Source organism: Chinchilla lanigera, unplaced genomic scaffold, assembly GCF_000276665.1.
Source record: "Chinchilla lanigera isolate Chin_1 unplaced genomic scaffold, ChiLan1.0 scaffold00037, whole genome shotgun sequence".
Classification (NCBI taxonomy): domain Eukaryota; kingdom Metazoa; phylum Chordata; class Mammalia; order Rodentia; family Chinchillidae; genus Chinchilla; species Chinchilla lanigera.
Genome location: NW_004955438.1, coordinates 16030820 through 16044610, shown reverse-complemented (window position 1 = coordinate 16044610; position 13791 = coordinate 16030820). Strand labels below are relative to the sequence as shown.

The following is a 13791-nucleotide window of genomic DNA, read 5'->3' as shown; positions in this document are numbered from 1 at the left end:
CTTGCCAGGCAGGCACTGTGGGCCTGAGCTAAATCCCCAGCCCCTCATTAGGGATTTGGAGAGGCTACAAACATGGAGAGGCTTGGTCTGTGGTTGGACAAGACTATGAGACAGGTTCCTTCTCATTCCACTGGGCTCTGGGGCCTGGATGTTGGGTGATGCTGGGTGGAGTCAGAACAGGCCCTCTGCTGTCCTAGAGCATCTCCATAGCTCATGTAGAAAGGTTCAGGAGGGGCTGTGGTACAGTGAAGGGTTGGCACTGACAAGATTTGAGGTCAGGCCTTGGTTCTGCCCTGGTGGCTCATTGGAGGTCCTCACCTGGTCATTGGACACAGCACATCTAGTCTGTCCATTGGCAACAGATCACTTCAGTCTCAGAGGAGGACAAGAATGCAGAAGCCTGGGCAAGCTTTGGGTCCTTTTGTGGTCCATCTCTCAAAGACCCTTCATGCTTTACAGAATGATGCTAGAAGAAACCCCAGCCAAGGATCCCGTTGCTGATGACAGGTGACAAGGTGGGTACCAGAGGGAATAGACATGGCTGGGCTGGTTCCCTGGTGTGGGCAGGCCCACCTTTATGCAGAGGGAGGGAGCAGTGTCTGCCAGTCTGCAAGGCTATGTTTGTGTAGAACTCTTCTAATAGATTCTTCTCTCAGAGGAGCTGTGATATAGCACCTGAGAACTCTGGGACTATTTCCATCTGTAATGGTGGATACATTGTGTCAACTTGAGTTTAGAAGTTTAACCCAGCAGTGGGCCAGGTCCTCATTTTGTAAACATGCTCAGCCTGTGCAAGAGGAGGGCATGGAGATGGTGTGAGTGCTACACTCGCCTTGCGGGGCAGGATCGCCTGTTTATAATATAAGGGAAGAAAAGAGGCCTGTTCTCACTCCCCTTTTGCTCTTGTTGCTTTTGCTGTCTTCTGCCACCTTGGACTATTGTGCCTGTGCCATGCCACCCTGCCTTGGAGCCAGCCAAGCATGGACTGAAACCTCTACAAACTGTGAGCTAAATAAACCTTTCCTTCCTTAATTTTGGGGGTCAGGTATTTTATCTCAGCAATGAGAGAAAAGTAACCCAAGACATCATCCTGCCTGTGGAGCTCCTCATTCTGCCCCAATATGTATGGTCCCATAAGGGGGACAGAGCTGTGGTTTAAGCATTGGCCCCTGTGTGGGCCATAACTGGCTTAGATTTCTTTTCTTTTTTAAAAATTTATTTATTTATTATTATTACTGTTTTTGTTTTTGTTTTTTTTTTTTAAATGTATGTAGTGGTGGGGATCAAACCCAGGGCCTTGTGCATGCAAGGCAAGAGCTCTGCCACTGAGCCACATCCCCACTGCCTTAGATTTCTAAGCCATCACTCATAAGTCATGGGATGGTGGACACACTAGCTAGCCTTTATGAACCTCGGTTTCCTCATCTGTGAAATAGGGGTGATGATAGCACCTGCCTAGAAGGAAGGTTATCATGTATACTGTAGGGTGACATTTTTATGTTCCAGTCAAAGTATGCCTGGCCATCTCCTCCCCTGCACTCCACTCTGGGCTTTTCTTGCTCCCCCATGGGACTCTCTGTTCACAATTTGGCTTTTTGATTTTAAAAAACTGAGTCTAGGCATAACACAACAGGATTTGGAAACTGCATTTCTCTAGCTCTGTCGATATCAAGAGGTTGGCCTGGACTGTGAGGGCCAGGTGAGGTCAGCCTAAGAGGGGCCTGGTGCCCATGCATGGCCAACTACACAGGGTGTCCTGGGAAGGGGCAAGCAGAGGAGCCTGCACCTTGCCTCCAGGCAGGAGCTAGAGAAGCAGCAAGACCGGAGGAAGGTGACTCTCTATGTCCACCAGGATGTCTTCCTGCTGGGGAGTCTCCGACAGCTCCTCCCCACCTTCCTCCTGCTCCCTCATCATAGCACAAGACCTGGCAGGGACCGAGCTTCAGATAACCTTGAGGCCACCCAGCCACAGCGGTCTGCAGTGACTGTCCCAGTTGGAGTGATGCGCAATTCAGCAGGTGCCAGAGTAGCTGGGAGACAGCCTAGGGATCCATGGTGTCCCCTGCCTGCCCCACCTTCAGCACCAGTCAGACCCCTGGAACCTTGACCCAACCCCAGGGCACCTGTGTGGTTTAGTTCCAGATGAAATGCCAGAAATGCCATCCAGGCATCCTGAAGCTCACCAACTGAGGTGAATGGTTGGTGAGAACTTTTGCTCACCAACCCTGAGGGGAATGGGCCTTTGAAATGGAAATTATTTTCCTTTTAGAGGCATAAACCAAGAGACATTTCCTGGCCGTGGGCTCTGGGCCCAAGCTCTGACGCAAGTGTGGGCACGTGAGCACCTGGCAGTGCCCTGGGCACCCCAGTGAGCATGGCCCCAGGTGTGCTGTCTGCGGTGCCACCTATCCCAGGAGCAGGGACGGCCTTCCCTGGCCTGGAGGAAGGGAGCTTGCCCTCACGCTTGCAGGTGTGCTGGTTGGTTGCTTAGTGCCTTTCCCTTTGTGCCACCCCAGCCCCACCCCAGCGCATCCAGCACCTGAACACCTGGTGTCCCAAATGTCAGGCTTTGCCACCTGTTGCATGCTCCGTACTGAACTTTGACTTCCCTGAAGACCTTTTACTCAAATCCTTTATCTTTCCTCTCCCTCTTTCGTTCAGGCCATCTTCCTTCCTGCCTTCTCTCCTTTTCTGTCTTTTCCCCTTTCTCCCTCCCTTGTTCTTCACCCTCTTCCCCAAGTCTGTGTCTTTTCCTTCTCCTTCCCTGTTTCTCTGTGTCTCACCCTCTGCATCTCGCTCCTCTCTCGCTCCCTCCTGGGTAGTTCCAGAAACATACCCATATATGGCCTCCATGTCAAGGATCACAAATGATGACATCACGTGAGGGCCCGAGCCCCGAGATGCTCTCCAAAGTGAAAGTGTGCCTCTGATGCACCCAGAGGAGCAAAGGCAGGACCGTGGCTTCCTTCGTGCAATCTTCAAACAGGAAATCTGAGATTCAGAACATCTTATAGCTTGGCTTTTCACCAGTGGTCATGCGGTGGGCCCGAAATAAACTCCCTGCTTCAAAGGACAGCGTTTCAGAACTGCCTGGCACAGTAGCCAGCAGCTCGGGGCCAGGGCAGAAAGAAAACTCAGGCAGCATGTTCTGAATTCAGACACTATCGAGAAGATCCTTTCTATTGCCTCTGAACTGTACTTTTGCTTCTGAGCCTAAACAGGTAATGCATGCTTTCAACTTTCCTATAGGGACCTTGCAAAAGATTGCTGGGCTGGCTGGGACTTGCAACTGCAGGATTCACCAAAAACCCCGTGCAGTCGAACTGCATTTGTGTCTCTGTCTCCTCTTCTCTCAAGTTCAGCAGCACACTGGCAACTTTCACTGGGAGTTGGGAGACAGAGAATCAGGATTTGTATACCCATTCTTCTGGGGGACTCTCACGTAGAATATGACTACTGTGTACTTCTCAAAATAGAAATGCACACAGAGCTGTCAATGATGCTTTTGTTGGGTGCAGGGGTCTTGGACAATGTCTGTGTCAGACAGATTTTCAGGAGAGCTTTTTGGATCATGCAAACAGACAGATAGTGTCATGCACAGGCGCCAACTCTATGCAACCTTTCAGAGGGCTCATGCTTGCATAGTGTTGTGGGGTTGACAGCAGTCAAGGTGCCACAGGCTGTACCTGCAACTCTAGGAGAGGAATAGAATGAGAAATGTTATCTACATGAGATTGGACAGAGCTGAGGAATACAGAGAATGCCATGTGTATGCTTTGTGCGTGCATGGGTGTGTGTGTACGTGTGTGTGTGTGTGTGTGTGTGTGTGTGGTTTCCAGGAGGCAGTGGTCTTATAAAGGACAGGTGGGAGGTCATCAGAGTGGGAGGAGGGACCTCCAGGTCGAGCAGCAGCTGGGGCAAAGGCAAGCACATTGGGTGGCCAGGACGATGGTGGGATGGTGGAGGGGTGAGGTGGGGCACAGCTGGGAGGCGAGCTGGAGGCAGGTGCACTGCAGAGGATGGAGCACATTCAAAGGGTTCTGAGCCGAGCAGGTGCAGGAGGGATTTGACTTCAGGAGGCTCCTTGGGAAGCCAGGGGGTAGACAGCAATGAGGAGGCAGAGAGGCCAGCAAGCGAGAGCAGGTGGGTGACGAAGACCTGCAGCAGGAGCAGGGTCAGCCCCTGCACAGGGCCCAGAACCCTCCACTCCAAGGACAAGCCATTCTCGTGAGGTGGGGCTGTTGAGAGTTCCAAGGGGTTCAGGCAGAACTAGCATGGACCTGTGTCCCAGCCTCAGCCTGACCTCCACCTGCTGAGGCCTCGCTGCAGGAGCAAACAGAGAGGCCAGCGCAGGTACTCCGGTCACTTCCAATACAGCAGGACTGGACCCCAGCACAGGCCAGCCCTGTTTGCCACACAGCCTCCTCTGGTGCCATCCAACTTGCATCATCTTTTCCCATGCCAGCAGGCGGGGTCATAGGTGATTCATATTGGCTGGGGGGATGCTCTTCCATTGGGGGTGGCCTGTAACCCACCTACGATGAAGAATGGAAATTATTAGCAGGGAGTGTTCACTGAGCACTTATTCTGAGCCACTTATTATGAAGCTATTGTGCTTACTGACTCTTCTCAGGGTCACCAAGACTTAGAGGTGATTGATTCTCCCATTTTTCAGATTTGGAAACTGAGGCTGTACACAGTTAGGCTACCCAGCTGTGAGGTGTTGGAGTCAGGAATCAAACCCTGACCTCTGGGCTTCCGGGGCCTCCAGGGGCAATGTGCAGCATCACAGCCTCCTGGGGCCTTGCTGGAGGCCGGACACTGGCAATCAACTACTTGGTGCACCCAGCAGAAATATCCCTGGCACCATCCAGGCATCATAAGATGTCTGAAAATTGTGTGCGGGCTCCATCCAAGACAGCTTTCCTGAGGGAGGCACAGAAATATCTCCGGGCCGCCCGGGGGCCTTCTGGGTTACAAAGGCTCGGTCTGCCTGGAGGAGGTGGCCGTCACTGGAGCAGTTTGTCCTCAGCACCATCTTTGTCATAATCAGTGTGTAGGAACTGAAACAAAACTGTGCAAAGTTCTGGGGTTGAGATGGGTATTTTGGGAGGGCGATGATGAAATAAGTCAGTAGATTACTAACTTGGCTGTTTTGTCTTCTTTAAAGAAATAAACTTAGAAGAGGGATGTGTACCAAGAGTCAGGGAAAGCAGAGGGGAAAAGAAAAGATTGAAAGATAAAGGTGAGGACGAGGGTCCAGTTGCTCTGCTCAGGCTTAAGTTTCTGTACCAAACCTGGAAAAGCACCTGCTCCTCAGGCCCCCGTCCGCTGCCTGCAGTCAGAGCTTCCAGACCCAGTCTGTCCTGCCTCCCAGGGACCAAGGTGAGGGTCTGTGGGACAAACGTGGCTGGACAGTGGGGTGGGGCCAGGCAGCAGCTACTGGAGGCTCAGGGCCGGACCAACCCGCCCCACTCACCCATCACCGCCACCCCCAGCCGCTGGCACAGATGGCGGGAGCTGGCATTCTGAGGGCTCCAGCAGAAACTGGGTCAGGGGCCTGGAATCCTGTGTCCTGCACCGTGTGCAGCTGAGGCGGCCGGCGACACTGGAGAGTGGGCAGGGGCCTGGGACAAGGGCCAGTCACTGCCGGGCAGGAGGCAGGGACAAAGGTGACCCATGGGCCTTCAGAGTAGGAGACACAAGAGGGAAACGTGGCATCCGCTGAGCTTTCCTTAGCTGCTGCTCAAGGGCACTCCTCAGATAGTGGCCTTTGGGTCTGAGGGGAACAGAATATTTGTCACAAAAAATAGGAGATTTGTTTTTCCTGTTTTGCTTCCTTCCTTCCCTTCTTTATTGTTGGCTTCTTCAACGTACACCAATAAATAAACTACCACGATGTGTTGTTAGGGTTGCAGACTCACCCAGATTTGAGTCAGCAGGAAGAAGCCAGGGCATTCTCTTCCAGACAGAGCCTCAGTCTCCCCCTCTGTGCAATGGGCATGGTGTCCAGGACATGGTAGAGAGTAGCAGTGCTGCTAGCTTTAGACAGGCTGTGTGACCATGGGCTAGTTGCATCCCCTCTCTGGGTCTTACTTCCCCTTCAAACAAAGGGAGAAGAGCCAGTGTGGTGGGATGGCCTGAGGCCTGCAGCCTGAACAGATCTCCTCGGCCACCCCTGGCAACCTGGGCTGAACCAACCTCAGAAGCCCCAGTGCTTTTTGCCTGAAAGACTGAAACACCTCCCTGGGACTGTGGTTTGCTGGCTGGAGTGTTTTAGAATATTTAGATTCTGGGCAAAGAGATTGAAACCCAGCAGTTCTGAGGCCCTGTCACTCTATCCCCTGCCAAAGGCCCATCCTGGGATTTGACGCGAAGTCCCAGCAAAGTGGCCCGGATTCCACTCCCTCCCCCTGGAAGCTGTTCACTTCTCAGCTGGGATGGAAAACTCCAGAGGGATGAGGTTTAGGGTCACAGAATGACTGAGCCCCCTCACCGCCCTCAACATTCAGGGTCAGAGGGTGTGATGAAAACGGGACAGACAGGCGTGATTTCAGCCCCTCTGCCCGTTGCATTCTGGGCCTCCGTCTCCCATCAGCATGACAGCAAGCTAATACTCCTCCGGGTACTGGAGGTCAAAGGATGCAGCCCATGACGGCGCTGGGATCCACAAGCACCAGCTAAACTGTATTGCTTAGACCTCAAAGTTCAGACCCAGAAATAGTGGATGATATCTTAAGATCGTGGGGCCGCAAGCCTCCAGCTGGAAGCTCTACCTTCCTCAGATTCCTCTGGGTCCTGCGAATGGCGAATCGGAGGATGCATTTTGACAGGGCAAGAGGCACTGCAGGGAATGAGGCTGTATACCATGACCATGGAAGGTCCCCCTTTCTCCCATGTTCTAAGCTAGCTCAGCAGCCTCGGGTTAAGGCTCATGTGGCATTTGGGGAACCCTGCAACTTTTGAAACTGCCTGGTATGTAGGTTGCATGCGTGTATATTATATTATATAATATAGATTGTAGTCCTACAGTATCTGGGGGGGCTCTGGCTCCAGGACCCCTGTGGACACCAATAATTCATGTTCTCCCCACATTCAAGTCCATCATAAAAAACAGCAGAGCACTGGCATATAAACCACACATACCCGCCGGATACTTTAAATCATCTCTCATGACTTATATAATGCCCGACACAATGCACCGCCATAGAAATAGCTGTTGTACTGTATTAATTAGGAATAATGGCAGAAAAAAGTCTGTATATGTTCAGGGTTACTTGAGCAATTTTTTCCTGAATCCCTCTATTCTGTGATTAAATCCATAAATATACAGACCTGACTGTTCATATATATAATATTATATAAGAAATATATTATGTATGAAATTGTATTGTATAGAATGTGGTTCAAAATACAAACCTATGTGAGTGTGTAAGTTAATTATTATAAATGTAATACGCATATATATGCAGTCTTTAAAAGAGTCTATGTAGTCCTCAGCTTGCATATAATCCTCACACATATCTTACAAAACTGTAGGAGGCTGCTGTTCCTCAGGTGAGATGAGGACTTGGTGTGAAGTCAGATATAGCCTCTGGTCTCTCCCTTTTAATTTTCTCCCTAGCTGTGCCTCACTTTCCCCATCTATACAATGGGACAATAACACCTTTATCACAGATTTACCATGTGGTTCAAACTACAAACATTAGCAAACACGTAAACGAACTGCAAAGGAAGCCAGTCTGGGTAGGGTTCTCTTGTGGTGGGTGGCAGTTGTTTGAAGGTGACGGGTGGATGACAGATGGCTGGGATGTACAGGCTCTGCTCGAGAAATCCGGCAGGCACCCTCCGCTCTCACTTGCAATGGACAAGTGCGCCCGATTAAAATGCCCTACAGCATGGATGCTGTGTGTGGGCTCACAAAAAAGGCCTTCCTGTTGTTTGTAGGTGGTCAACTTGCAACGAAAATCCACACCCAGGTCTGAGGAGAATGGCACGGACCAGGCTGCTGGTCCTTGCAGAGTCTGGGCTTGTAGTCCAGTGCATGGGAAGGTGAGGCAGCAGGAGAGCAAGGGAGGGGGACCCAGGCCCTCACACAGCCACTGTGGACTGCAGCCGCTGAGCACAGTCCTGGGGAGCATGGCTGTAGGCGTGGGTGGAGGCGTCCTGTCTCCTGTCCTGGAAGGAGTGGAGACCCCCAGCATCTTAGAGTTGTAGAATCGCATAGCAGAATTTTAGAGGCCACCAGCCACACTCTGGGTGCCGTCTGCACATTTACTCCTGTAACCTCATTTCCTCTGACACTTCTGTGGGCCAGATGTTATTATTAGTATCCATGCCATTTTGCGGATGGGTAAAGTGAGGCTGGGAGGTTGTGAGCATCCTGCATGGTGCCAGACCTTGGGCACTAAGGCCGCTTTCAAAGGCCGATTTCAATCCTCGTGACAGGCCTGCTGGGCTCATGCTTCTTTGTTTCACAGATGTAGAAACTGAGGCCTGACTAGAGGCGGTGACGGGTGGCCAGGCACCACCTTGGGTTCTCTACACATGTCAGCGCAAGCAAGCCTGTGACAGCCACTGTTCCCACTCTACAGATGGCACCTGGGAGAGGTGGGCATCCCCTGGAGTAATGGGGTGCATGGAGAGGGTGAGGGGGAGCTGTAGAGGTCCAGGGAAGCTCTGTCTCCCCGCCTCCTGCTGGCTGTGGACTGATTACCCCAGGACACCTCCTTTGCTGGCCCCTGGCCTGGCTGGGTGAGGCCGCTGGACTCCTGCTTTCCCTGGGAAAGGGCTATTTTTTATCCCAATCAGCCTCCCACTGGTCCCCCGAGGCTGCTGGCCACCCTCCAGGACTCAGGCTGGGAAGGCAGCCCAGTCCCCAGGCAGAGGTCCCAGAAATTGAGTTGGGGAGCATAAAGATGAGGGGAGACTGAGTCCAAAAGAGGGGTGAAGATCACCCCCATCCCCTCCTCCCAAGACATGGGCTCTCATGACATCCACTCTACAAGTGGAGAAACTGGGACTCCAAGAGGCCACAGATAATAACTAGCTAAGCTGGGACTTGAACTCAGCCAGGCTGACTCCCAGGATGCTTCACACCCTCTTCTGTGCCGAGGCTGAGCTACTGTACCTGTCCCCAGGAAGATGCCCTCAGAGCATCACTCGCAGGTGTTATTGGTCCAGGAATGAGGTACTTCCCCTCCTGAAGGAGTCCAGGTGTCACACTTGCCAGTGGCTAGGCCACATCTAAGCCCGGTGCACGGAGCCCTTCTGATGCTACTTTTCACCCCTTGACCACAGTGACCAATGTCTCTCATTTGAACTTGAGGGTGCCGAAGGTGGATGAGAGTCTCAGTGGGAAGGGCAAGGCCTCTTCAGGCACAGAGCAGGGTAGAGAAATTACCCTTGTCCTGTTCAAGGTCCTATCAAGGTCAAGCCTATCTCCCCCTTACCTGGCTGCACCTTCTACTTGGAGGCCAAAACCCCAGTGTGGTGAGCAGGCTGGGGGACTGCAATGGCAGCATGGAATCAGTGACCATGTCCCACTCGGGGAGAGGCTCAGTAAGAGCCTGGAGTCTGGGGTTCGCTGCAGGATTGCTGATTCTGGCCAGACACCTGGACCAAGAGGGGCCCTACTGGGATAAGAGGGACAAAGGACAGGCTCTACCCTGCCCTGCCACTTAACAGATGGGTAACCTCAGGACCCAAAGAAGAAAGAAGACGTGCATGGCATCCAGATGTTGTGTCCAGTCCTTTGTACAACAAACAAAGCTGCTGCTGATGCTGCTGCTGCTCTACGAAAAATAGCACCCAAGCATCAGTGCACCGCAGCTTCTAGGTTACGATGCTCCAGCCCCTCCCCTCCTTCCCATCCCCCTCCACAGAGCAGTCATCTGTCTGATCAGTGGATCTACAGCATCAGCACTGAACCCTGGCCCACCCTCATCCTCAGAGCACCCTCAAACACTGCAGGGCCTGGACCCCAGACCCGGATGTTTGGGCTCACTGTTTTGGGGTGGCCCTAGGGCCTTGGAATAGTCTCAGGACTCTCAGCCAACCCTAAGAACCATCTGTGAGGATGCTTTTGATTGTATATAACAGAAAACTCAACTAACAGTTTAAACCTCAAGGATCTTCAGTCTTTATCTAACAAGAAGGCTAGGGTAGATGGACCCGGCACTGGTGGCTGCTTAATAAGACAGAGGACCCAGAATATCACTCACTGGTTCAAATTCATTGTAGCAGACCATCATTTGTCCTGTCAAACTCATGCTCACAAGATAGTTATCACTGCTATAAGCATTAAGCTCCTCCAAGCACAAAACAGGGGCTGGGGCAAGGAGTACTTTTACTCATTACGTCTCTTTCATTAAGGAAGAAAGTGCTTCCTGGAAGCACTCCAGCAGAAGTCTGTTACATCTCATTGGACAAAACTGGATGCATGTCCACCCTTAGACTAGTCATTGGCCAAGAGGGTGGAACTGGAACAATCATGATCGTGCATGGGACAGAGCACACTGCTTCTTGTACAAAGCTAGGTTCTGCTGCCAGGAAGATTCGGTCAAGGCTGTTGGGTGGGCCATCAGCAGGACCTGCTACGCTGGGTGATGTTTGTCAGCTGTACAGTGCATATGCTCATTTCCATCTGGCTCAGTGTTGTTTGTGAGGCTCATCTGGTTATTGCCAATAGAGGGAGTTGTTTATTTTCAGTGGTGCCTACTGTCCCCTACTGTCCTGAATGAATGCTTCACAGCATATTAACCCATTCAAATGCTGTTGGTCATTCGGTCATTTCCCAATAGTGCTTCTATGAATATTCGTGACCTTACTTTGGGATGACTCTATGTCCGCGACTCTGGAGCACACAGCTAGTGGGGAGTTTTGAGGTCATATGATATACATGTATGTTTAGCTTTACTCACATTCTCCAGAGCAGCTTTGCCATTTTATGCCCCTTCCCGTGCTGGGGAGAACTCTTGTACTCCCCCGTGCTCCCTAACACTTGCGTTTGCTATCTTTATCATTTGAGCAACTCTGCTAGGTGTAGATTGCTCTTACATTGGGGTTTTAATTTTATTTTCCCCAGACACTGATGAAACTCTGCACCTTTGGTTTTGGTTACTGGCCGTTTGGATGTTCTCTCTGTGATGTGCTGACCTAGTCTTTGGAGTATCAGTTATCTAGAGCCCCAGGAGCCTCCAAATAAGACAGCATGCTCTAGACTGCAGGCTCTTATAAACTGGCTGAGCAGGGCGGAATCCCTGGGCAGGTGGGACTCAGGCTGCCCAGGGATTCATTCACTTGTTCATTTCTAGAGGGTTCTCTGGAGCCACACTAAAGGCAACCACTCCACAAGCTGTTCCTTCTCCTGGTGATGGCAAAAGACCAGGAGTGAGCCCTGCCGCACGCGCTCATGTTACACGATGCTTGCGTCACGTCCTCTGGCGTTCACTGGTTGGGGCAAGTCACTTGGACTTGGGCAAGGGAGGACGGGAGCATCCGTCTCGAGGGTAGAGGAGTGCATGTTTGCTAAGCAAACCCACGTGTAGTCCTGGACGTTTGGGTCTTTTTTAAAAGCCCTCATGTGATTCCAGTGTTCAGTCAGGACCGAGAACCATTGACCCCCAGTCACACTGCAGGCCAGCCAGCCAAAAGGGAAACCAGGCTGAGCTGATTTTATTTCATTTTCTGAAAGGAGCTGACTCAACCAGCTCTTCTCTCTTGGAGGCATTTTTTTAGAGACGAGAGTCCCTGTAATTAACATGGAAAATTGTTCTAATGATTGATTTTAACTTGTTTGTAGCCCTGGGCTTGTTCATTTCTAGTGTTCCTGACCCTCCCACAGTGAAGAGCAATAGAGAAATACCAGGGTAGGATGCCCTTGGCAATCGGAAGGGAAGAATGTATGCAAAGATCTAAAGCTGTGGCATCACTGTTGTACCCCCAGGAGAGTGCCTGATACACAGTAGTTGCATAATAAATGATCTTTCAATGTGTATGTGTATAGACAAGCTTTGTGCAGTGGAAATGAACAGTGGATTGGTGGATGTTTGCAAAGATAGAGGTGTAAATGCATGGGTGGGAGAATGAATGGACAAGCATGGGGAGTGAGTGGACAAATAAATAGGAGAATGGATGACAGAGAGATGAGTAGATGGTTGGGTAGATGAATAAACAGATGGATAGACAATTGGAAGCCTGGATAGGTAGGTACATAGTGATTGATGGGAAGTGGAGGGGTGGATGTTTGGGTGGTAGTCCCAAGGGCAGGAGGGTGGACAGGTGCATAGGGAGGTAGGTGGTTACGTGATTGGATAGGTAGGTGAACGGGAGAATGGATAGATATATAACTGGGTGGGTAGGTGGGCATACAGGAGGATGAATAAATGGGTGGGTTGATGAATAGATGAGTGGATAGATGGATGTGGACAGATGGATGTTTGGGCTAATCATAGGATCAAATCAATGAATAAAAAATGAACATGTGATTGTCATAAAAAGCCCAAGCTTCCCTACAGGTGACCATAACCATCTTGTGAAAACATTTAGTGACCAGGATGGTTTTGGTCTCCCCACAGGGTCTTCTGATTTGCTGCTCCCTCCTCCTGCTGAAAGTCTCTTCCGGAGGCCGGGGTGAGGGGTGACAGAGATGGCGATGCAGATCAGTTCTCGCGGCAGACAGCGTGCCATCGGGAATGAAGAATACAGCCTGTACAGCAGCTTGAGTGAGGAGGAGCTGATCCAGATGGCCATTGAGCAGAGCCTGGTGGACAAGACGAGGGGCTCGACTACCACAGGCTCAACCCCTTCTGAGGCCAGTGGGTCAGTGCGGGCCAACCGCCAGCCGGCCCATTTCTACCCCTGGACCAGGTGAGCAAGGCCAGGCTGACCAATGAACAAGGCCACAGGGGTACCCACAAGCTGCTGATCCCAAATGTTGTCCATCCTGACATTATCCTGCTCTCTAGGATCCTTTTAACACTGTAGTGACTTACATTTTATCTAAGGGTATAGGATTGCCAAGGTTGCAGGGAGTGGTATACAGTTGTCCCTGGTGTCCAGCAGGTTGGGTTCCAGGAGTACCCATGGATACCAAAATCCACGCTCACTCCCTTATATGAAATGGTATAATATTTACTTATAACTCATGGGCATCTTCACGTATACTGTAAACCACCTCTAAATTACATATAACATCCAATACAATGTAAATGCTGTGTAAATTGTTGTTACACTGTATTGCTTGAGGAATAACACCAAAGAGGAAGTCTGCACACTTACCGATGCATTTCTTCAAATACTTTTGATCTGAAGTTTGTGAATGCAGAGCGTATGGGTCCTGAGGGCTCACTGCACACTTGGTCTTGTTTGACCTCCTAGGGACACTCTGGCTATCTCTACACTACCCATTTTCCAGTTGAGGGAACCAAAGCTCAGGGCTGAGTGACTGGTCCAAGGTCACAAAGCTAGTCAGTTGCAAACATTGGAACTACCCAGCTCCACAGCCCGGGCCCTGGCCTTGCAGCTCTGACTTCGCAGCTGAACACTGCCGATCTGAGGCGCAGTCTGGTCAGCACCTCCAGCCTGTTTGTGCAGTCTCTGGAGGGCAAAAGACCCTGGTTGCAGCAAAGCTGTCCTGCTTCCTTCTGGCTGCCGTGCCTCAGCATGGCTCACTGCAACCGGACCTTTGAAGAGCAGCAACACTTGGAATGTGGTGACAACCACAACCGCGATGCGCAGGTGTCCTGTCAAAGCTCTTAGACCCCACTAGCAAAGTAAAGAGAAGCAAGT

The 13791-nt window shown here is 51.2% G+C and overlaps 1 protein-coding gene across 1 annotated transcript in view; it reads left to right on the top strand.

The window, feature by feature from the left end:
* Positions 1 to 2942: 2942 nt before the first annotated feature.
* The window catches only part of Asb2 (ankyrin repeat and SOCS box containing 2), a 36099-nt gene continuing 25250 nt past the window's right edge, over positions 2943 to 13791 (top strand). The window contains exons 1-2 of the mRNA XM_005390356.2: positions 2943 to 3221; positions 12579 to 12870. Of these exons, the coding sequence (XP_005390413.1) occupies positions 12650 to 12870 (221 nt within the window). The 5' untranslated portion in view covers positions 2943 to 3221; positions 12579 to 12649. The remainder of the gene's footprint in view (positions 3222 to 12578; positions 12871 to 13791) is intronic.